Source organism: Manduca sexta, chromosome 22, assembly GCF_014839805.1.
Source record: "Manduca sexta isolate Smith_Timp_Sample1 chromosome 22, JHU_Msex_v1.0, whole genome shotgun sequence".
Classification (NCBI taxonomy): domain Eukaryota; kingdom Metazoa; phylum Arthropoda; class Insecta; order Lepidoptera; family Sphingidae; genus Manduca; species Manduca sexta.
Genome location: NC_051136.1, coordinates 13,123,523 through 13,149,929, shown reverse-complemented (window position 1 = coordinate 13,149,929; position 26,407 = coordinate 13,123,523). Strand labels below are relative to the sequence as shown.

Genomic DNA, 26,407 nt, shown 5'->3' with positions numbered 1-26,407 from the left:
TAGACTTATATATGATTAAATAGATCATTGTTGAATCATTTCTGGTAACAGAAACACAAATTTTATCCTGGTTCTATGCGAGTAACGACATTCATAAAACATGTGATAATCCTTCGCAACTTGATCCTTCAAAAGCGGCAGAGGAAAACGCTCTTAACTACTTAATGCTTGACATGTTAGCCGGCTAACATGATAGTTACATGACATTACGCGTGTCACGGGAATATAACCTTATTATTCACTACATAATAAGGTTATTTTTCCGTGACACGCGTAATGTCATGTAGCTGTCATGTTAGCCGGCTAACATTCCAATCATTCCGATGGCAAATGGGTTAATATATGCTATTGATTCGTACTGCCCATATAGATCCCCTGCCCCTCACGTATCGCATGAGGTGACTAACAAGTGCGCGTGGACTGTTGTCACAGCAAGCATTCGTGATTTTATTATATAGTAAGACCAAGCAATTTGTAAACACCATGGCACTTACCTTAGTCCAATGGTCAACCTTACTGTTATAAGAATAAGCTGTATAATCATAGGCTACATTAAAATGAACGCAGTTGGTCAAAGCTGTTACATTTAATATTGAAATAAATGGTACTAGAATATGAATATTATTGTAGGAAGTTATATTATAGACAATTCCATCGATTGCAAGGTTGACCACAACATACAAAAACTCCTAAAGGCTAGCGTATAAACGTTGTGCAGGTTCATAAAAACCACCCTACCGTCGTTTTTCCATTCACAAAAATATAATTTTTTCATCTCTCTACAAATGATTTAAAATTAGTTTTCTATCTAATACAATCAATTGGGAATTTCGATTGTAACATTATGAAACGTATTTTTATCATCTTTGACATAAAGGTTATTGAATTGATTCGTAAAAACTATTTATTTGCCAGACAAGCAATTTTGCCGACGTAATTTAATTCTTGATCCACCGAAATTCCCAAATCGACTCATTCACTTAACTACAAATAACGTCGCGATATTGTCTGCTGAACTATATCTAACGGTCCATGATGTACAATTACAAAAAATATACGAAAATCCAAGCACAAAACCACACCAACTGAAACCGTCACTCGTCACGCGGTTGGATTATATCACGTATGTCGACTGCATAGCGATCGTTTTTAATCGTACACGAACTTAAAACGTTTTTATGAGAATGTGTTTAGCTAGAGGCGCATCTATGTTTGGCATTCCGTCAGATTTCGCTTTCTTCTCTTTCCTATGCAAAGTGCACTTCTTATCTTTGAGTCCTATTTCAGACTTGTTATGGGTCATTTTTATTTGCGATGAAACTGATAGGTTACGTTTTTTGGTCCCGCAAGATTTGCAATCACAAGATTTTACGTCACTTTTGTGTTTTTTTACATTCACTTTGACCTCACTTGTTTCAGTACGTTCTTCTTTCTTCGTATCTACGTTGGATTTCACCACTTCGACCGCCAATTGAGACGAGTCGAAGCATTTTGTTGATTTCTGAAAACAATCTTCGGTAAATACACAACTTCAAGGTTCTCTTAATTGAATATGATTACACTTTTACGTAACTATGTACTTTATCTTTAAGTGTATAAGATTCCAATTTAATTTTATAGAAGTGCTTTTAATTATCTTTAGCAATAAAATAGTCAGCGCTTATTTTATGATCAGTATCATTTTTATGGAGCATTTGACCGCAGAAAATTATCCACAAACATCGTAAAAGCAAATTGTTATTAAAACTTAACCTCTTATTATGTTTTACTAAAAATTAGAGAATGATATACTATGCTAACATTTCACAAGATTTTAAAGATCGGGCAAAATTATAGCATTAATAGACAAAAGGTAAAGTTAGCAAACCGGGAGGTGGAAGATTCATACTTACAGTAGGGTTAACAGCTTTGGAGTAGATCTGAACACGACCTTCCAGTTCCATTTTGAGCCGCCAGTCTCTGAGGTACATGTGTGCAGCGGCCGCGCTGGGCCACCCGCGGCGCCACGTGTGCCACCTAAGAGAAGACCATTCTAGTCTAAATTTCACGTGCGAAAGATGAAATTTTCCGAAAAGGAACCTGACAAAATATATAAGTCTGCGACGCAAGGTCCATATAACTCGATTCCTGCTGGCTTCCCTTTGGTAACTTATGTAAAAGGTAATTATGATTGAAACGATTTTCCAACCGCATTCATTCAACAGTACAGCAGTTTAATTAGTACTAAAATACATTTAACAGTACATTAAACTTTAAAGGGTAAATAACCATTTCAAATTAATAATTTCATATTCCACTTATCAAACCAACGTATCAAATTCTAAAACTTTTGAAATATTATCTAAAATGTATTAAAATCTAAATAAACCTTGTCAAAAGCTGCAGCGTTCTTGATTTCTGCCCTAACGAGCGGTACATTAAGGCTGTTGACCGGTAAGAAATCAGATCCCCTCTAACAGGCCGCTCTACATTTCGATGTCGGAAACTCAGCCTTGTGGCTTCCAAATAATACCTCGCAGCGACACCTGGCAACCCTGTAATATTATATTTAATGTAAAGGAAAAAATAATTGAACACGGATCATTATTCCACTTGGCAGCTTTTTGAGTTTTGTCATTCAAATCTTTAGATGTTGGTAAATCTAATACCGCACAATTATTTTCAAGGCTTTTCAACATAGTTCCATCCTCTCTTGTCATTTGAGTTCCTTTTTATCGTATCTTTCAGTCTAGAAATATAAAGGGTTTTTCATGCGCGAAATAGATCCAACATATTATGGTTAATAAGTTTTGTAATATGTATTTAGTAATCAATTTAGTAAGGTTATTAAGTTTGTGAGGATATCCCTGCTGAATCATATCTGATGACATATCTCTGGTAATTTTGTCAGCGTTATGGGTACCTTTGCGCCATATCTGAGGTGGCCTCTTTAATTAGTTTTAAGAGAAACTTTTACCCGAAATTATATTAAACACTTAACAAAATTATAGTAACTATCTTATAATAATGATTTGTAATAAAATTACTGTGATGAATAAAAAAGTATAATAATTCAGAATTAAATATATAATTTCTACTTACCTTTATTCCTAAACCAGTCTCCATATAATATATAATGCTCCCAATTATTCGGCTCTAATTCCACCAGCTTGTTAAGTATTGCTTTCTTTTCCAACTCAGGCTTGAGCGTTAGCAGTTCCATGTGAGCTTGTACAAAACGAGGCTGTAGCCAGATGCACTTCTCCAGCATGGCAATAGCTTGATTTACTCGCCCGCTTTTCCTAAGAAAGTGTATAATGAAAGATAAAACCAACAATTTTAATGACATTAAATATTAATTTAATGACATTAAGTATTAAATTATAGATAATTTTTAAAAGACGTTTTTTGAACCTGGGGACATTCGTCTCAGCAATCCGTTCCACTCGCAATTAGGCCATCGCCGCTTTCCCTTCTAATATATCCCAGTTGAAAACTATCGCCCGTATTCATAGATGTTTTTTAACTAAGGACGGAGCAATGCTGTGATAACAAGTCTGTTTCTCAGTGCTGTCGGCATGGCAGCCTTCGCAGTGCGTAGACATAGGGCCGGTGTGATTGGCTAATATTGTTTATTTATTTATAAAGATACACTAAACAGATTACTGACAATAATAATCTAAATTACATTACAGTGGATCTAATGGCTAGTCAGAATCCAAATAGAAATGTATACAACTTATTCAAATTAGGCGACACGTACATGTTATTTAATTACAAAATAATAAATATGTTAGCTAAGGTAAGGCAGACGATGTGGGAGTTGTATCTGACTTGGGTGCTGTGGATAATATGTATTTTACTGAACGTCGGAAAGTACTATATTTTGAAATGTATTGTTATTGGTATTGTTGTTTGTATGTCAATATTAGCCAATCACAACAGAATCTTGGAATAAGGGGGTATATTTTTCTTACTTGTATAACTTCCCAAGATTGTAATGCGCGTTGACGTGGTACTTATTAAATGTGATGGCTTGTAGGAAATGATGTTCAGCTTTGTCTGCTCCGGTGACCAGAGTACCGATGTTATTGTGGGCACTCGCGTACGTCGGCCATAACCTATTAAAATGATTATAATTATAAAAGAATGGTGGCAAAATAAAACATTATATTAGGAGAAATGGCAGTGGTCTAATGTTTTTTTTCGTTATTAACACCTTTTGTAAAAATTAGTCATTAAGTCCAAATGTTTTTTTTTATTTTTGTTGTCGGCACCTTTTATACAAAAAAATCATTAATAAAAGAAGCTAGTGTATATTTTAGTTTAATCTGACTGGGTTATATCAGTCTTATTGGAATGAATATATAACGTCGCACCAGCATCGTAGAATATAATACTTAAGACCAAAGTTTAAAGCATTTTACATCATGTTACACCAAGAATAATAACTTCACCATTATATTTATTCAACAAACATAACACCGCTAACTATTTTACAAACTCCAGGCAAAGTTGCCTAAACGGGGCTTCCACACTCGCGGTGAGGCGAGCGCATTTGTTACCTCAAAGCTTCTTTATAATGTTTGATGGCAGTATCTTGCTGCTCCGTCTCACGAAGAAAGTTGGCAAAGTTGTAATGCAGTTTCGCGTTCTGCGGCAAAGTCACTAAATCCGCCCTGTAACAAAACACATTTACTTAATATACGATCTAATACGACGGCCTTAATGCTATTGTTACTGGAACGTATAAATTTACGTTAGGTCTGTCGTGTTTAACTGTTTTGTAAAAATTTAATATGGCGTTGCGGGGACATTTTCCAGTAGTTTCCGTCCAGATCTGTATTACAGTTTGTTGCTGGGAAGTATTTGTTCGTGGCAAAATGTGCAGTATTTATTCTCCTAATTCGTTTTAAATGTGCTTAGATGTAACAATCATTTATTTTGCTAAGTATGTCGCCATACGTAGGGTGTTTGTTGTTTTTATCAATGTTCCTAGTTATCTATCTTCTATATCTATACTATTATATAAAGCTAAAGAGTTTGTTTGTTTGTTTGTTTGAACGCGCTAATCTCAGAAACTACCGGTCCAAACTGAAAAAATCTTTTTGCGTTCGATAGCCCTTTGTTCGTGGAGTGCTATAGGCTATATATCATCACGCTATACCCAATAGGAGCGGAGCAGTAATGGCTAATCTCAGGAACTACCGGTCCAAACTGAAAAATTATTTTTGCGTTGGATAGCCTTTTTTTCGTGGAGTGCTATAGGTTATATATCATCACGCTATACCCAATAAGAGCGGAGCAGTAATGGATAATCTCAGGAACTACCGATTCGAACTGAAAAATTCTTTTTGTGTCGAATAGCCCTTTGTTTGTGGAGTGCTCTAAGTTGATATATATCACGCTATGACCAATAGGAGCAGAGCAGTAATGAAACATGTTGCAAAAACGGGGAAAATTATAAGTTTTGAGAGCTTCCGTTGCCTGCGCTGCGTAAACGGTTAAAGTTATGCAACAATGATGTATGACGGGATTGTTCCACTTTAAAAGTTCTAAAAAATATATTATAAAACAAAGTCCCCCGCTGCATCTGTCTGTTTGAACGTGTTAAACTCAAAAACTACCCAACGTATTAAGATGAAATTTGGTATGGAGACAGTTTGAGACCATGGGAAGAACATAGGCTCCCGGGAAACTACTACTTTTATAACGGAAAACTTTAGCCTGAAAAACTTTATAACGCGGGCGGAGCCGCGGGTAGTGGTTAATGCACTGTTATATTTCGGTTTCAAAACTATATACGCTGAGTAATCGCTAGGTATGACTTATGTGTCGTATTGAATGGCAAAAACATAACACATTTTCTAAATCGACTGAAGAAAGTTGTCTCAAATCTATGTAATTTTACTATAAAAGAATCCATTTATTTCTTTATAATTTCGATTGACCAGTTGTTATATTATAACTAGACCTGCAGTAACAATTAACAATAATAAACTTAAATGAATAAAATTCTATGGTATCACAGCATACGACAAAATTTAATAATTTTTATCGAAGTCGTTATCATTATTTTGTCAAATTATTTTTCTAGAAACTTTGATCTCTTTTTACGTTTGTTTTTGCTGGTATTTTAATTTCATAATTTTCTGATGTTTTAGAATAACTGGTGCAGTGTAGTGTACTGGATATGCACAAAAATAAAATTGAGATCAGTAATCTTATCTAATCTTACTTCTTACTATTATAAAATGTTAATTGGTGAAAATGTTTGGATACTGTATGTTTTTTTAAAAGTAAACTAAGTAACAACTCGTGGTAGGATGTATTTTATGTCCGCTCGGATGGCGGTCACCGTACACGATGTGTTAAAACCCGTGGTGGCCCTTGTAAGTGTGCGTTCCGTGATCAGACTGTGTATGACCAGTTCTAATCGGCCAACATAATTGTGTCGACTGCCGAGGGTTAATCGTCTCTCGTTGGCCGACATTCTATTGGACTCCGCTCCACTTACCATCAGGTGCAGTGGGGTCGCTTGTCACTTTGCCCGTGTACAAAACAACTAAACTGATTAGGATGAATAATGATGATGCACAAGTAGATCATGTCCCGAATTAACTTAAACTATTTTATATCCTCCGGTCTCATGGGAAATCATAGTTTTTTTTAAAGATACTAAATCCGCATATTGTTCTAGAGAGTTTTGAGCCGGGAAGGTTTTCACACGAGCGAAGTCACGGGCAATACTAGGTATAATAACATTATATATTAAAACATAGCATTATGATTATCTGTACAATTTATTTTCCACGTATTTTACACAACTGAAAACAACGAAAACAAGACATCTCAATAATTCACAAGTTTTAGAAAATGTAGAGTAACTTTAGAATTCGGATACTTTGATAATTAATTAATATAAACTTATTTTACATCAAAGAAATTTGTCAAACAAATCACGATGTTTTACATTCTGTAACACAAGAGATACGCTTGAAGTATTAAGTTTATTTAAAATCACCATTTATTACAATATCCACTCTCATTTTAAATAGTAGCCCGAGAATGTTTTCTGTCTTTGAAAATAGAAAGCGTAAATAATTATATTCTAAAATCACCCTCCATGAGATGATGATAAGTTTAAAAAACTGTATAAAACTGTTGCGGTAGACAAGCTGTAGGTACAATTGGTAACGCTAACGTTAAACATAAAAAGATATTTCTTTACAGAAAAGTAACATTTCTCATAAGTGTAGTTTGTACAAATATTATGTACCGGAAGGCCAATTAAAAGTTTTCACAGATATGGTGTGGATTTATATTCGTTCTGAAAGCAGCTCTGGAGATTACAGAAATACCTTGTTTAAATAAATGGTATTGAATCCCTCCTACGTTCCTCCACTCTCATAGTTCGGTGAGACGGCAATCCGACATGACCGGAGAGAGATCAGGCGCAGGACCAACGGCTTTACGTGCTTTCCAAGGCACGGGGGTATCACACCGCCAACTTCCTGACTCCGAGCTGCGACTGAGTATTTTTTAAGATGGAAAAACCCAGTCACAAATATTTTGGGCCCGACCCGGGATTCGAACCCAGGACCTCAACGCGGCAGTCGTACTTGTACCGTGTACACTTACAACTACGTCACCGAGGTAGTCTAAATAAATGATATAGGGAAGTGTAGCCAGTGTAACTACTTTATATAATATTACTTAATATCTCATGTCTCAAGATGTCGAGGGCAGTGAAATGCCAAACAAAACTTTGTAATTTAAAGTTCTGGATGGTGTTTCTGCTGTTTCTGGGCGGTCGTAACGCTTACCATCAGGCGAACTGCAAGTTTGTCTCGTCATTCAAAGCAATAAAAAATTTGATACATATCCTTTAAAAAAAAGCAGCATGTTAATAAATGTCATAGCCTAGCGATAAACTTATCGAAGAATAACGTATTCATAAAGTTTTATAATAATGTTATAGTGCATAAGTGTGTGCGTGATGCCAGTGCATTCAAGAAAGATAAAAAAGAGACAGTCCTGTTCTTATACTTGGCATGAACGCAGCGAGATCAGGCTCAGGACCAACGGCTTTACGTGCTTTCGACTCCGAGCTGCGACTAAGTAATTTTTGTTAATATAAAAAATTCAGTCACAATTATTTTTGATCTGACCCGGGATTCGAACTTAGAACCTCAGCACCTTGTACTCGTACCGCGCACGCATTACAACTAAACCGCCGAGTCAGTTGTTAAATTACATATTCACCGACGCGACGTGAAAATTAAAAGTCATCCTTCAGATAAATAACTTACAAACAGAGCTGACGTCTGATAAAACTTATTTCTATGTAAGAGGAAAGACAGATAACATTGTCGACGGCCCACATCCATCCTACAAAGGGTTAACTAGATTACGTGACATTCAAAAAAATCTGAGCTAGACTTTGAAAACCTGGATTTTTCTGTACAAAAGAATGATAAATATCTCTTGCTTGGTACATATACTTGAGAATAAACGGTAGCGTGAACTTTGAATGATAATTACATAGTTTTGGATAATAGGGGACCGGCCTTTGCTTGATTTTGTACATTATTCTATATGTAATGGATTAATACGAAAAAGAAGCACTGCTGCGAAAACAGCATAAACATTGGTTAAAAAATGAGCGAGTAATTCATATTTAAAATATTGTAATGTGCAGAAGTGGGCGCGATGTGGGGATATCGATTCATCTCTTTCTTTCGCACGCGTCGTAATTCTCGATGACATCACATGTAGGTATTTTGTCTCTTTTCTGTTTCTTGTTAATTACCCCTTCCACCGAAATTCAAAGACTTATAACTTGTTGATTATTCATCGGATTTTAAAAATTTCTTCTATGTTATAATTTATATTATGTAAATATTTGATAATTGTTAAGAATAAAAATAAGTCCGGTACCCTATTGCGCGTCTCAGAAATACAAACAACTACAACGGACGTAACGTCTACTGCTTCCATGAATAGTTAGTGTAATGATATTTTGAATTAAAACTATTTTATGGATTTGATCGCGGTTTTTTATATTCTAATTTTGTCTCGACGTTTCGAAGACAATAATTGTAAAATGTAGATAGATATTATAACTGACTTTTCAGACCAACACCTCAGTCCCTCCCATGACCGAAGGCTGCACACTTCGAAACGTCGGAAGAAAATTATGATAAAAAACGCTATAAAATTCGTAAAATACTTTTATGTGGTAGTACTTTTCTTTTCTTTCTTTCTACTTATTCAAAATGGGCACAGAATTTTTGTATACATTAATTCCTCACCGGAATGTGACTGTACACCTACTACTATAAAAATATATACTGTGAATGAAGCTTAGCAATAATTCTGTCGCATCGATATATCACTTCCATACATTTTTCGATTTTCTGTAATAGTTACGATTGTAGAAAGATGTCTTAGCAACGGCTCCTGATGGTAAGCAGAGTGGCGTCCAGATAGAATATTGACCGATATTGATTAACACCAGTTGATAGAATTATGTCAGCTTGTTTGAATCTCGTATACAAGCTAATCCCCAAACGCTGAACACTCGCCTCAGCGACTATGGCGGGTTACTGGTCTTACCTATATATAGTGGTCCTTATTCATATAAATTAGTATCTTACCAGCTCAAACATTTCTAGAATTAGACTAGTACGTACGCTATACGCCTCCCTGATAATGAAAGGCTTACAGGAATAATCTATCGAGCTGCCGCAGTGGAAAATAGTATTTTGGCTAGCGGCCGAACTAACAACACAAATTTAGACTTAATAATGCAACGTTAAATTGATAGTATACAGGGGAATGAATCGGCTTGTTGGTATGGCGAGCATGAGGTCGAGTACCTGCCCTAAATCATCTGTCTTTTTGTAGTTATGTAAGTACAGATATACTCACACGTTTTATCCCCTGAGGCGTAGGCAGAGACGTATAGGTAATAGTAATAATAGGTGCACCCACTTTCCACCATGTGTATCTCTTTCCATGATGTGATAGGGGGAGAGTCTATCGCCATATCAGGCACAAATTCCAGACTCCGAACTGATACTGAGTAGGAAAATCTCATATCACTTTGCATTAGTACACTAGTTGCCACTCTGCCTAGCCCTTTGGAGATTACAGGCGTGAGAATATGTGTTCCACGCAAATATTATTCGCAAATTCCATTTCGTTTATGTGGGTCGTGTGACCTTGAACTTGGGAATTGGGAGCGACCTGTTGTAAGTCAAGGTCGTTTGTCAATCAATACGGATCCTTTGGGAATACACTCAATTTCGGAATACGTCGTGCATATCCAGATGAAGGATAAAAACAAATTTGGAATCAGTCGTAGAAAAGGATCGAAGTTGAAATGGTCGATCAATTATAATTGATGGGTTAGTGATATTGTGTAAAAATATAGAAAATGTAGTAATATCTTAGTTTTTTACACATTAAATAAAAATATAATGTAAAAACAATAATTATCAATTCTTTGATGATCATTGCAAATATTTGCATTCGTTTTTTACCATTTAGCTTTCTATAAAAATAGATCGGTGCCACAAACAATATTACGAATCCATACCCAATAAACTTTTCATCTACAGGAAAGTTTTAGAAAATACTGAATTTTAATAAAAACTAAATCATACTAAGTAAGTTGACATAAGGAACAAATTATAATTATATAGACTACGTATTAGAATTAAACTAGTTAATTAACCCGGTGGAACATTTTAATTTTATATACACAAGGTTTACAATCCAAATACCGAAACGTAAACAAATCGTGTATAATATTCAAAAGCGAATTACTCTCCCTACAATGCTCTGGATGACTGCTTGTTCCTGGAATATGAAACTCTGCTGAAGTGCTCAACTTTATTAAACTAAATTAAGGAGCTTTATTAACTACCCCGGAATATTTTGATTTCTTGCTAAGCGTGCTTCAGTTATGAATTTGCGTAACATTTTCATAAATGCTTTGTCTAGGATTGTACTGGATTTTTTAATGAAACGAATAAATGATGTACTGACGATGTCAAAGAATTGGGGTTCAATTTACGATCTTAATACGAAGAAAGCCACGGACTTATATAGCGTTTATAAATGTTTTAGCATCAATAAAAATAAAAGCATATGATACTTTAAAAATTAAAGTATAAAAGTATGTACAGTGAAATTCAATATCCGTAAAATTATATGGGTTTTATAAATTGGATGTCACTAAACTGTGCTATTTGCAGTTTTCCATACATGCCGGTGGGTTTAAAGTTTAACAGTGGTCGTAAGATTTTATGGACGTTTCCTATAGCTTTGTTTATGGCTACGAAGTGGTCACGGAAATCCGATTCAGTTTCAATCGTAAGACTTTCTTCATTTAGCTCCGTTGATTCTGAATTTATTTCATTCCTGATTCAATTATTTCATTATTCTACTGTGTGGCAGAAAAAAATATTTTCTATTTTGCATAAATAAAACATACATACATAACATCACGCATTTTATCCCCGAAGGGGTATGCAGAGGCGCAACTAGGGCACCCACTTTTCGCCAAGTATGTTCCGTCCCATGATGCGATAGGGGGCGAGCCTATCGCCATATCGGGGCACAAATTCCAGACTCCGGGCTGATACTGAGCAGAAAAACCCAAATATCACTTTGCCCGACCCGGGATTCGAACCCAGGACCTCAGAGCGCTATTGTACTGGACGTGCAATACAACTACGCCATCGAGGCAGTCTATTTTGCGAGGACATTAATTATAATCTACTCTAAACGATAAACAGTAACCCCCTTATTCATAGACGTTTTTTATCTAAGGACGGAGTAATGCTGTGATAAGAAGTCTGCGATCACCATTACCATAGTAAAAAAAAACGACATGATAATTATGCTAATGAACTAAATCTTCTGCTCTCCCATAATACTACATTTCTCTCAACTTAACATATTTCTCTAGAATCCATTCGATCTCTTACCTTAACAGTGTAGCTCGATCTCTCCAGTCAGCGTTTCTTCTGTAAGTTCTTGCCACTCCACTGGCAGCTAAGATCGCCAGCCCCACCACCAGCACTGCTTTAGTGCCAGGCTTGGAATACCACATGAGCTGGACTCCGTATGCCGTGATGATCACACTTCCAACGCTAAACAAAAAACTTTTTTTTCACGAAGAGGAAGATGAATTGGGTTATTAGAATATTGTTTTGGAGTCGGTTATGAATTGTCGAGCATCGTTTTTTTATTAGGGACCCTATTAGCTGATACATCTGTTTTTATAAAAGAAATAGTGTTATAAGTAAATGTATGACCTGATCGTAATTTAACTCATGAACAAATGACTCATTATTCACTTGGTAGTTATTTTCTGATTCATAATTTGGCTTTTAAGTTAGGAATACGTAGTATTCCGTAGACTTTTAAAAATATAGAAATACCGTATACCATAGTTCTATATCAAGAATTCATCGTCAAGAAAAATCTTCGGAAATCCTAAACAATTGACACAAGAGAATCTTAAAAGCTATTTATTCATCTCTAAATGAAAGCCTTTCCATGAACATTACAGTAGGAATTATTTCATTCCTATTAAATGGAATTAACGTTACAATGAATAATACATGCTTTATAGTAAACAAAAGTAATTCTATAACGAGCGTTATCATACAACTTATTTTTGCTAGAAATAAAAATACCCCCTTATTCATAGACGTTTTTATCTAAGGACGGAGTATTCCTATCATAACAAGTCTGTTTCTCAGTGCTGACGGCATGGCAGCCTTCGGAATGCGTAAACATAGGGCCGATGTGATCGGCTAATATTGAAATACACCTTGAATCTAGTTGGCTGTGAAATAAACAAAGTTGAACAAACAGCAAGCTGTCAGATAAACGAAGCTGAGAAACAGACTTGTTATCACAGCAATGCTCCTTAGATAAATAACGTCTATGAAAGGAGGTAGTCTACGATAAATCGTACCTGGGAATGTATAAAACCCTTTCGGCGATGACAAAACCGACGGTGACGAGCAAATTGCTCGCCGGGACGAACGGTATCACCAACAACAGCAGACCGATGACAGCTGGCGTGTGGCGTTGCACCTTATAAACATAATTATGATTAGAAACTCACTTAAATTCTTGTCACTACCCTTCGAGTTTAGGGACTATAATACCTTAATTCGTCCTAATGAAGGAAAATGTTTAGTATTTTCTAGTTTAGACGGGAAATGGACTTCAGATTACTGAATGCTTATAAAAACTACTAGTGTGATGATTATCATAAAACAAGGCCTCGTTCACATAAAACCAAACCCGAAACAAACATAATATACCTAGTCTTGCCATAAATATTGTAATAAAGAAAAAAGAAAATTGTTAACTGCAAATAACATTTATTACTTTTACAGTGTGTCAGTTTAATACATAAATATAAAACAATTAAAAATATAAAAAGCTTATTCGAAGTGGTCTCCATTGGCTGCAATACAGTCCTTTAAACGATGAGGCCAGTTATCAATAGAAGCACGCACTCTTTCCATGGGAAAATTCTTCACTGCCAATCGTATAGATTGTTTTAGGGACTCCAAATTATCATGGCGTTTAGAGCAAGCTGTACTCTCTAAAACTGACCACAAATCATAATCCAGCGGATTAAGATCGGGACTAGACGACGGCCAGTCTTCAGCTCTGATGAAGTCCGAAACGTTCGATTCCAACCAAGACTGCGTGGACCGAGCTTTATGACCCGGCGCCGAGTCTTGCTGGAAGGACCATACTTGGTTATTGAACATGGTGATGTTAAGGGGCTTAACTACCTTCTCAAGAATGGTATCTTGATACACTTGTGCCGATGTTTTGATACCTTTTTCACAAAAATATGGCTCAGTCACTCCTTCATAGCTAACACCCCACCAAACCATCACTGAAGTCGGATAATGTCCACGTTGCACTCTGTCGACTAATTGGGAAGCTTCCTTAGAGCTTTGAGCATAAATACGGTCATTTTGTTTGTTAAAATGTTGCTCAATTGTAAAAATTTTCTCATCCGTAAACAAAATTTTTCTGTGACCTCCCTTTGCGTACCGCTTCAGTAGTTGTTTCGATTTTACCACCCTATTCTTCTTTAAATTATCAGTTAAGAAATGGCCAGTGCGTCTCTTATAGGCTGCAAGTCCTAAGTCATCTTTTAAAATACGCGACATGGTTCTAGGTGCTATCTTCATTTCCCGAGATAAAATCTTTTGCTTTCGGACAGGATTTCTTCGAATTCTTTCCCTTACTGCTTTGACCACCTTTTTCGTACGAACACTACGTGGACGGCCAGATCTTTTCTGTCACAAACAGAGGAGGTCTCATTGTACCTATTAATAGCCCGGTACACAAACATTTTACTAATACCAAGTGTATGGAGAGTTTTAAAAATTGCATTTGGCTCCATACCTACTTTGTGTAATGCTATCACAGCGATTCGGTTCTCTTTATCACCCCACACCATTTTAATATCGCAAAATATTTTACAATGTATTGGCGCCAAAATGAGAAAACACAATGAACAATCGTATAAAAATGACAGATTCGAAATTCAAATGTAATATTTTTTTATAATTAAGTGTAACAGTATTTATGGCCAGACTAAGTATGTAGAAGTGCCCCCTTAGAATGTTCTTAAAAACGCAACTCTTAAATCAATTTCGTTTAATTTTGATGTTGGTGATTGAACAAGAGATCAATGCATCAGTCACTCAACCTCAGTATTAGTCTCTCAACCAATCACAGTAAGACGGCACGGGGTCATTTGTCACATTAAAAGCACACAGACAAACATTTATCATGTGTTTTATACACTTACCTCCAAATCCGCAATGCAACGATAGCAGAGCAGCAACAGCGCTCCAAAAGCAGCACAGGTGAGCAAATTGCGCGGGTCCCAGCCACTAGTGATGAGGGGCACGGAGCCCATCTGCCAATCATGGCTCAGGGTCCAGGGACACAGGAGCAACCACCAGTTGAACGCGGCCAGGTAGCAGAATGTCATTAACCTGTTAATAAATTAGATCTTAAAATCTTGGAAATAGTCCAGTTTGTTACCATAAAAATCACTTTACATCGTAAAAATAAATCAGAGCTGCAGTATCAGTAATGCTGGTACCGCAGCAAGGAGCTGAATGAGGGTTCCCATTGTTGGCACAATGAGTATAATTTTGTTATATTTATTTACATTTTTTTTTTATCATCTTTAATGTACATGATATACTGATGTTGCCCAATAATAAAATCTTTCTTTCTTTAAAATAAGTGATAAGAACGAAGTTCCGCGATTATCTGATGATTTAACTTTCTCAAAATGCTTCAGAGTATGAGCAGCTGCAAACAATTGCAATGAGGTGCGTCGCCAACTCGTCTGGCCGTTCAGGCAATAAAAAATCCTGTACTATATTGATTTTTATAACCTGATTTATATTTTTATTAATCTACGGACCTTTTAACCAAAGACGGTTCTTGGAAAACTTTTATGGTTTACAATATGGCCTCACGAAATTTATAATTCATTGGATTTTTCATTTATATTATACGATTTTTCCTTTTATCAAACCTATTTCTAAATTTACGATCAGAATTTCGAAGATGATTATTTGAAGTGTACCCGCATGAAGCCATCGTGGTGATCTCATTAACAGAAATGGCCCATGTTCCGAAGTTAGTATAAAATGGCTACACATTTATTAGCGTAAAGCCTATATTATTTTTTATATTTAGTATGTAATTAGAATTAAAGCCGACATCCTAACAGATTAAGAGTGGTTAAATAAATTAATAAGGCCATCAATCTTTTACTACCACACTGACGCCTTTATATCTGTAGTTGCAAATTGTTACTACACTTATCCATATTTGCTATTTTAACATAGTTACAGCGGCACATAATTCACAAGTAACATCAGTATTTATGATTCGCCCAATTATTCGAATAGTGTAGCCATTACGTAAATTTAAAATGATTTGTCCACATCAGATCCAATCGATTTAACGTAGTACCAGTGGCGAAAGGTGACAACATATAGGTACTAATATACATGGGTGCAGTCTGCAAACCTTTTCAATGATAATTAGATTCTACATAAAAGGAAGTCGACTGGAACCGGGTCATATGGACCTTTCGCCTGTGCATAGTACGTTTAAAAATTTAGTAATATGCTAAAATATGTTGAAAATCAGCGTCAAACGCCTGCTGTTTGGCTTATGCTGATCTAGATCCTATTGGCATTGTTGTAGTGGAACATATACCATCCATACTGGGGTGAGTATCTGAGTATGTTTGTAGGTACTCACCCAACTATAAAATTCCTCAAAACTGTTTTTTTTCTTTTTATATAATTTTTAATAATAAGTTTTATTATAAATTATGTTTACCACCCAATCTGTGGCCAATAAATGGATTTTTCTTTCTTTCTTTTCTTTCAAATACGAATTAATCGACTAAATAACTAGACGTTAAAGGTAATTAAGACATTTGTATAATAGTGTTTTCGCTTTTACCCAAAGGTATCTTGTCTGATTTTGAACAGCCTATTTCCGTTTCGAACTTATTAAAATCTGTCTCTATAGGGAACAATGTTATTAAAGTTTAAAAGGTCATTGGGCTGAGGGGCGGTGATTGTATGTTTTAGTATTTGACTTTCGAATATCGACTTTAACATAATACCTTTTAGTAACAATAAGGAAAGTCTTGATTCCCGTATCATCATTTGAAATTATAATATATTTATCTTGGATACAAAGGGGTACTTATATACAGCGGTGGAGCGTGGTCGGGACAGAAAAAAGGGCTGGAATTAATCCTTAATTTTTTTTACGTTTGTCGCGTGTATCACTGGCTAGGAGCAGGGGAAGTGGGCGAAAGTGACTCTTATTTATTAAAATGACCTTTTTTCTTAGCCCGATGTCTTGGGCGGCAAACTTTGGGAGCGCTTCAGGCGAAAAGAACCCACGCTTCGCTATTGAATATGTTTAAATGCTTCATTATGAGTTATTCAATAATATATTACATATCTAGAATAATATTAAGTATACATTTTATATCTTGCTATATGGGAGCATAGTAATTAATAACTCTATTTCGGCGTCCCAGTTAATTTAAAGTATTTGTATTACTTTAAAACGATTTCAGAAGTAATATGCAACTAAGGTGCACAATTTGTGCGCATAAACCACGAACAATGTGCAGAAACAGGAAGCAATTACTTTTCGTTCACACAAAAATTAGCTGTCAAAAAGGCCATTATTCTTCAGCTATTACCAAGGTTGACATGTTATTTTGTGAATTCAATTTCATCTGCATTGTAATTTTGAACTGGCACACTGAAAATAAATATAGAATTTTATGTAAATAAATGCAGTCTAAGCAGATTAGGGCGATATGGCCCCGATTTCCTCTAAAGCTTAGTTCCGATTATTTTTTTTAGTCGAGAAGCGAGTTGTTTGTAAAATTGTATGAATACCAAAAAGTTTGTAGAAAATAGTGCACATACGTTGAGCTACTAAATTACTTGCTAGTAGACTAAAGCGAGAGTAGTCTGAACTTAGTTCAGGAAATGTTTCTGTGATCAACAAATGTTTATTTCGATTCAGCGTGTTAACTATTATGTTTCTTGTACCTATTCTTTTGTTAACATATTTTCTTACTGATTTTATTAATATACGTCTTAGTACTTGTGCACAAACCAAGCAGTTAGTGTGACGATTTTAGAATATATTATATACTTTATATGATTTTAGAATAGGTGTTAAAACCCGCCACATAAGCTCATGTAAGTGTGTCGCGTTCCGGGATCAGCCTGTGTATATCCAGTTCCAAAAAAATATCCTTACCAGCCAAAATAATTTTATAATAATTAAATTTAAAAAATAAAGCCGTTCTGACTTAATAATCATAGAGTTGCATGCGATCCTGACTACAAAATCAAGAAGCGTTTAAACTACTACCGAATCCCGAAGGTTTGCACTTTCATACGGTGGGACGGGTGCTTTAATCAGACTTTATCTGTGTCGCAGATGTTCTCAAACAAACTACTGTTGTTTACCGCTAAGATTTTGTTTGTATTATTCTTAACAGTAAATTTTTTGCCGGGATATTATCAAATTTAGTTGAGGATGTTGAATATTTTTTATTTTAATTATAATAAATAAATAACGTAATTTCAGAAATAGCAAAGAAGTCTTATTTTTTAAAGACTTCTTTAATGGATGTTTGTCTACTTCCATCTTTATAGATAAAGAGACCATATTAATTAATTGCTATTGGAAAAGCAACAATAAAAAAAATTAAATGTTTCTTACTGGCTGAAAATAAAAACAAAAATATATATTTACTATTTTTAATTGATTGGCTGTAATATGAATTGCGACAACACTTACCTGACGAAGAAGCTAGGATGGAAAGCGGCAGGATTATCCTGAGGCGAGAAGGTTGGCAGCGTCCCCTGCAGTAGTGCCAACCGCACGCAAATAAGCAGTGCCAGTGATACCACCACTTTGATCGTCCGCACTGACAGACCTGTGCATTTCTTCTCGATTTTCAAGGAGCATATTGACCTGATAGAAAAATCACAAATATAAAAACTCATATTTAGACTATAGAATTATCTTACTAAGAATTACAGAAAATTTTAATGAATACTTATGATCGATGAAATACATTTTATATATAATTAAAACACTATAGAATAATGTAAGTATGCTAATTGCCAGAACTAATTGTAAGATTTATAGAGTTTAAGGCGGTACACCTTATTATCGCACCGCGAAAATTGTATTTTTAGAAGCTATCCATTCGAAATATACAATACATATAGAAAAACAAATAGAGATCATATTTCTATTAAATGTTATCCTTCGTTTAGTAGTTTTATAATGTAGATATTGTTTCCTTAATTTCATAATGAAAATGCAATTATAATTGTTGATACCGCATCTCTTCCGAATGTACACATCATTTTAATTTTCCAATAACGCTACTTTATAGACAATTTAATAAGAAATGTTTATAAAAAGGTAACTAAAATTGATTATTAAAAGAAATTCTTTGTGAATTATCGCTTGCTTTAACGGTGAAGGAAAACATCGCGAGGAAACCTGCATACCTAATAAATTCTCTATTAGGAATTTTCGAGGGTGTGTGAAGTCTACCAATCCGCACTAGGCCAGCGTGGTGGACTAAGGCCTAATCCCTCTGAGTAGTAGAGGAGGCCCGTGCCCAACAGTGGGACAGTATATAATACAGGGCTAATATTATTATTTTTAAAAAATTATTCGTAAGTACACATCCCTAACCGCAGCTTGCGCACCGTAAATAAAACAGGCCCTCAAGACCATTTGAGAGAACTTCATAAAGAGTAAAATTTACAAGCCCCAATTCACAACCAATCTTCCATAACCAGCGACCTTTTAGAATATTAAAATAGAATTATAAACTTGATTATAAATATTTTCAGTATTCTTGGAATTGTTACTTTGACCTTTATCGTATGTCAGGTGATGTATTTTGGTTTGTGTCTTTATCGAGAAATGTGAACAAAAATGTTCAAACGGTGTTCTAGGAAACCCTCCAAGCCTAATGTTCAAGATTACATAATGCTTGTATCGTACCAAGCTCGAGAGTAAAATGTTTCCCATAAACATTTTCGAATTGTATTTAGGCGAATAACTTAATTTTTTATTCCCTATAACTCATATTAGCTGTCGTCAAAATGATTTGAAGTACTATTCATTTACAAAAAAATACTAGACGTGTTGTTATTGTGCATATTTGAGAACAGTGGAATACCAAACAAATACTTTATAATTCAAGGTGTTGGATGGTGTTTATACTGTTAATATTGATATATCTAGCTATAGATATATATATATAAATTAATCTCTATTTCGCTTGGTCATTGCATCACGCGTGAACGGATGGAAAAAATTTCGCTAATTCTTTTTCTGTTGTGTTAATTATTGTCAGAAGAAGGTTCTTATACAAGAAAACATTAAGGAAGCTGAGCGGAACATTAGAAAATTGATGGAAACTTAACGACCATATTAATTTAATATTACCGTCAGTTGTTTGAAATAACTGTTAGCGATTGATAGAATGCGGGCAGCAAATTCATAGTTAATAACAACGTCTGTCGGGTTAACTAGTTATATTATATTGATCGTATCACGTCTCGTCATTTAAAGTAATAAAAATAAATATATAGGTCAATTGCCAAAATCAATACAAAACGGCGAAGTTTTCAACATTTTTTTTTTTTGATTTCGGGGAGAAAGTCCCTTATTACTACCGCCCAGCCTTCGTGGGGGGCGACTGAGCGGTTATGCTGGGGTAACCGTGCCATACGGCCCGGCATTGAGCCGCCCGGATTTGATGGTGACCTCCGGGCGACCGCCGGGCCGAGTCCCTAACCCTATATACAACTTAACCAATGCACGGCCTACCAGCTAAAACTCCGCGGTGGCCCTCTTCGGCGCATTAGGGACGTATCATCCTACTAGCTGCGAGTACAAGCACAGTTCAACTTTAATACAGCTACGAGGCTGTGCAAATCGCTTTAACTTCCCGTCGATTTTTCTACCCTCACCGGGATAATTAAGAGACAGTCGGAAGATGCAATTAACATCGATTGATAGAGGATAGCAATACCAAACTGCCAATAAAAATATCGTTAGAATTTGTTTTAATGGACCACGAGCGTGACGCTCCAAGCGAATTCGCTTAACTTTGTAAGCGGTAAAAGAAATGTACGTTTATATAAAACTCGTACAATTGGTTTTGACGCTTCGTTCTGATGCTTGCGTTTCGCTCTTGGCCTAGACATAAGCTATTAATGGATCAACAGTCATAACATAGGTACAACAAAGTTCGTTAAATAAGGATTTAAAAACAAGCTATTCATGCTCTTATAAATAAAATTATAACTTCATATTTCTGTAATTAAGTTTTGTTGAAATTCGTTGCCGTTCTTATTAATGCAATTTAATAATTGTAAACCACCCGTATTATTTTTAAGAATTAAAAGGGATACTCTTTTTACTTCAGTTTATTGTTTCGTCTCTATGATTTCCATTAAAAATGAATATGAAGGTTCTTGGAATTATAATACGTTAAACATACTGATTATAACGATTAGGACCTATTTCATAAGTTTGAAATAAATTTTATTTGAAAATTATCGTATTAAACAGCAAATAGAATTAATTTTACAAAAACTTAATTATGAGGATAAATAAGATTATGACTTTTATATTTCGGTCGGCTTATACATTTATGTGACAAGTAGCACTTCCTGAGAAGTTGTGAAACGCACTTTTATTAAAGTAAATATTATTTTTATTTAATCTCCCATCAAGTAATTATAAATATAAGGATATAATAAGAACAAGAATAGAAAAAAACATACAATCTGGTGTACCCTTACCTCTTAACAAACGGCCAACACCTATAGAAGTCGAACGCTAGATTCAGCATGAGGATGGTGACTCCAGTCTCCTTGGCCAGCATACTCAGAGCTCCGAGCACGATGCTCAGCCAAACGCATTTCTTGTTGCTTGTGGGTCTGTGGAAATTGGACTCGTTAGAGAAACAGATCTAAATACTATCTAATTTGAAGCGATGATCTATCCGCAAAGGATTTTTCATTCTTTTTCATCCGTAAGGTTTCTTCAAGTCGAACTAGTAACTTCTAGCATCTTACTCTTAGAAGTATTATAAATGGTTTGGTTTGAATACGGATAGACCATGTCCCAGATTAAGGAGTAGGCTTCTTCCTATCCCATTTGATCCCGTGGGAAATGATTGATTTTTTCAGTATAATTTCTTTGAGCAGACGGCGTGTTACTTTGTTTTAGGGACTTTAATAGCCGGAAATGCTGTTGACACGGGCGAAGCCGCAAGCAATACTTAGTAAAGCATAATTCGCTTGGAAAAGGAAAATAAACTGAACGGAATACAGAAGGAAAATAAATAATTAATTGGTTTAAAGCTGAAATACATGTTTAACAGTTGCTCTCGCGATATATTAATTATGAATAATTTTTAAAAGCTTTATTAACTTCAACAAATTATTTTATGTTCATTCAATGCTCCATATAAGTTTTAATTAATATAGTATTTTGTATACTTTAATTTTATTGGATATTACTTGAACGAACAAACCCCAACCATAGAACAATGATTTCAAGTTTGAAGAAATGACTTATGGATGAGGGATAATATGAAGAATGGATGATGACCTACTCTATTAGTAGTCACCATATAATATGTAAACGTTTATAGCGAAATAACTTTGTACTTGATGGTATCCAGGTAGAGTATTAATTGAGGAGAGATGATTATCCTGTGCCAGTCGAAACAATTATGCCGGATCGGTTAGGACTGGACACACTTACGTGGGCCACTATGGTGGATTGTACACCATATACGGTGGACACTATTAGTGGTGGAGGGTGAATTTTTTCAAAAGGTAACCCGAGGCGAAAAAACGTTCCTTTAGGTAACATATCACGGCCTATTTAACAGAAAACAAAAACTAAGCCAACCTTAATAAACCTAAAAGGAAAGTCAGTAGCAATCGGGTTATATCGACGCTTCACCACTGGTCGCTATCCAGGATACAAATATCCTATCACCGGCCATTAGTAATAAACAATATTTAAAAACATATCAACATTCCAATGTCGCTAACATCTAAGGTCTGTTCAAGTATTACGTAACGCAATTTGGAGGGAAGGAGGGGTCATGTAAAATGTTACGATGCGTAACAGGTGCGGGAGGGTTCGAGCAACGCGTTATGTAACATTGGATATTTTATTTTAAACAATAACAAAGGTATTTTAGCGAATTTCCGGTACTTTTATTTAAAAACAATAACAAAGGTATTTTAGCGATTTTCCGGTAGTTTGCGAAAAAAAATGTAATTTTAGAGTTACATAACTTTTTGACCGGGTGCGGAGGCGTACAGGAAAACGTTACGACACGTTACATAGGGTTGGGGGGTCAAAAATCTGCAAAAATTGCGTTACATAATACTTGAACGGCCCCTAAGCAATAAAACTATTCGTTTAGGTAACAAAAGAATTGAAAGAAATACCATTTTTTATAACATCTCAGTGTCCCAAGTGAGTTATGCGAGGTACGCCCTTACGAACTTGAAGATCAGACAAAAATATTTTCTAATATCAAAGGATTAAATAAATGTTCATTGCGCAAAAACTTCAAAAAGATTAAAACGTTCAGAAAACTAAAGCACATAATACACGTAACGAAAAAATATCGTCGCCTTACTTTATGTTAAGGTCGCGTTCACACACGAGTACATTGGACGTTTATACAGTTTTTTAAGATCAGTTCACAATGCAGTTATGATTACAATATATTTAAATTTGCATTAAAATTGTGTCACCTAAATTTTTATTTAATTATATTGCCTAAATTATAATTGATCAATTTGCACAAAAAGTCTACAAATTTATAAAAAGTAAAGTAACAATATTATCTATAAATAGTAAGTGTTCACTTAGAATATATATCATTTGCAGATACATAAATAAGTATATTTCTATCTAGATTAATAAAATAAAACAAAGGAAGAATATTGACGAAAAACATTTGATACGAAATATTATAAACAATTAAATAAGTTAATGAAAAATATAGAAAAGTGAAGAAGAGTTCATACTCTGCACACATACGCTTTTAAACAATTGATTTTAAAGTAAAAAACACAATTTGTAAAAAATAGCTTTAAATAATAAATATTAAGGAATAAAAAAGCAGCCATATTAAAAAAAAAACTTTTGCTCATTACAAGAAATACTATAACAGAGCTGTTACAAGCTTTTTATAATAAATCCCATTTATGTTTGTTTGAAGCGCATTATAACCAAAGTTAGTCAATTGGGCATAATAAAATGTAACATCCAATATTACAAAACAGTCTACCTAAATTGATACAGAGATAAAAACATATTAGTTGCTTCAATACATTTGAGGTTTTAATTTGCATGAAAATAGAGCTATTATTAGGCTAAGTTTTTTTTTATGAACGTGCCTTTACATTGAAATGTGGCCGTGATAAAATACCACTCAGACTTTTCTAATATTGTATAAAAAGGGGATTAAGGCTCGCTACCCAAAATCTCGAATAATAATATATTAGCCGTTAATACGAAATACGACGGCAATCATGCGATTATAGACGTTATAATAATATAAATAGAGTTTAGTTATATAATATTTCGTAAATATTAATTAACAACACGAAATAAACATTATATTTAAAAGTAACGTATTGTTTTATATTTGCAATATCAACAAATTTTTTTTACAACAGTAGCTGAACAAATTAAATCTTTAAAGCACTTCTACAGATTAACTAGAATCGAAAAATTCTCTTTTATCTATCTAAAATAAAGTAATCCTTGTAAAATGTATGTTAGTAAAGAAAAGTGGTTGTGGATAAGGACAAAGTTAAAGGTGATTTGAAATTTTAAACGTTTTCAGTACTTCTGTGGCTGACTGTATAACGTATACTATTGTCTATTTTATTAAGAACAAATTATTTAATCAATAAATAAAATTTATTCGTACGATAAAGTATAATTAAAACGAATAACAGATGTTAAAATAAAACAAATTGTTTCCCTTTTATTGCTATAACTCTATTATGTTTTGTTTGTGAACCCATTAAAATAAATAAAGTAATAAAATATTATAGAAGCCTCTTACCTATGATAGACGAGAAGAGACGACAAGAAGAATATACACGCGAGCACATCTGCCCTGCCAACTACTCCAGCTACCTGTCAAAAAATAACAAATATTTTAATAACCCAATCTGTAACACGCCTAAACGCGAGCCCTATTTCGAAGCGGAATAAGCGCGATTCGAAGAAGAAGTCCAATAATCAAAAGGACAAATTTATAAAGGACTGATACGTCGCCTAATTCGCATTCTTATTTTTTTTATTTCTTTGGATGACGAAACGATCTTGCCGTTCGCCTGATGGTAAGCGATACGACCGCCCATTAACAGTAGAAACACTATCCAACACCTTGAGTTACAAAGTATTGTTTGGTATTCCAACTGCGCTCGGCATCTGGAGACGTGAGATGTTAAGTCTCATTATGTCCAGTAATTACACTGGCTACAATGACCCATTATCCCTCACGTTCTGTCCACCATTGGTGTTAGTATGGATATTTTCTTATTGACGGAACCTACGTTCGATGAAGAAAGATAACTATAAACTAAACTTCTTCTATTTTAAATAATTATTTAATGAATGCAGTAAAAAATATATTTAGCAACTTAAAGTCAATATCCTCATCAGACTATAACTGTCCACTGCTGAACATAGGCCTACCCTAGAGCGTGCCCCGTTGCTCGGTCCTCTGCTTTCCTCATCCAGCGTCCACCGGCGATCCTACGAATGTCGTCGGACCAGCGGGTCGGAGGTAGTCCTACGCTACGCTTACCGAGACGCGGTCTCCACTCTAGGCCTCGTCTGCTCCAACGGCCATCGGTCCTACGACTGATATGACCCGCCCACTGCTACTTCAATGTCAATATGTATAAAAAAATACTTTCCTCAAAAGAGCTGGCAAAAAAAATTACAGTATAGTGTATGATGTGGATTTAGATATTTTTTGCACATTATTTCAAGATTTAAAAGGATAATGGGCGATGCATTTTTCTTCTGAGTTAGTTTCTGTGTGTTTTATCATATATTTTATTTAATGGTTAAATTCTTATAATATGTAACAAAATCACAAATATCTAAGGGTGTATACTTATTAGTGGAAACTTTTAATTAGTCTTTTCTCGCTGTTGTTAATTTTACATATTTATTACTTACGATCAATTCTCTAGAACCAATTAAACAAAAAATAAAATATTTTTCAGTCCATAAATTATATAAATCGGTCGACATGCCTATCATGTGTAACGTAGAATTTGTATGGCATTATTATATTTCTCTAGACGTGTCTGTACAACTTGATTCGCGTGGGTTTTGATAAGTGCTTTACTAATGGAAACATCACATTACCAAAATCTATTTAAATTTAATATTCTTAGGTAAACATTTAAAGAGATGTAATTCACTTGCTTTTAAGTATTTCGTTCATATTCATATATACTTGCCTATATTTTCAAAACTTCATTTTATTTAGTTTCTGATTTCGTTACGAGTGAAATAAGTTTCAATGCACCCATAAAATTGGCCAGGCTCTGTTAATTATTGATTCTCACTTCAATGACAATGGAAACGATATCTCATTCTAAGACAGAATAATCGGCATAATCATGAGGTTTCTATACAGAACTGGGCTTATGAATAACAGTGCTAGAAATCGCCAAACAACAATCTC

At 34.8% G+C, this 26,407-nt stretch overlaps 1 protein-coding gene across 1 annotated transcript in view; it reads right to left on the bottom strand.

Annotated features, from left to right (window-relative positions):
• Window positions 1–252: 252 nt before the first annotated feature.
• LOC115442029 (protein O-mannosyl-transferase TMTC1) overlaps window positions 253–26,407 on the bottom strand; it is a 156,978-nt gene continuing 130,823 nt past the window's right edge. The window contains exons 4-15 of the mRNA XM_030166979.2: window positions 24,764–24,837; window positions 21,456–21,593; window positions 18,415–18,591; window positions 14,849–15,038; window positions 12,977–13,098; window positions 11,979–12,143; window positions 4,545–4,658; window positions 3,957–4,100; window positions 3,082–3,281; window positions 2,369–2,534; window positions 1,893–2,016; window positions 253–1,501 (exon numbers count right to left, since the gene is read on the bottom strand). Of these exons, the coding sequence (XP_030022839.2) occupies window positions 1,166–1,501; window positions 1,893–2,016; window positions 2,369–2,534; window positions 3,082–3,281; window positions 3,957–4,100; window positions 4,545–4,658; window positions 11,979–12,143; window positions 12,977–13,098; window positions 14,849–15,038; window positions 18,415–18,591; window positions 21,456–21,593; window positions 24,764–24,837 (1,950 nt within the window). The 3' untranslated portion in view covers window positions 253–1,165. The remainder of the gene's footprint in view (window positions 1,502–1,892; window positions 2,017–2,368; window positions 2,535–3,081; window positions 3,282–3,956; window positions 4,101–4,544; window positions 4,659–11,978; window positions 12,144–12,976; window positions 13,099–14,848; window positions 15,039–18,414; window positions 18,592–21,455; window positions 21,594–24,763; window positions 24,838–26,407) is intronic.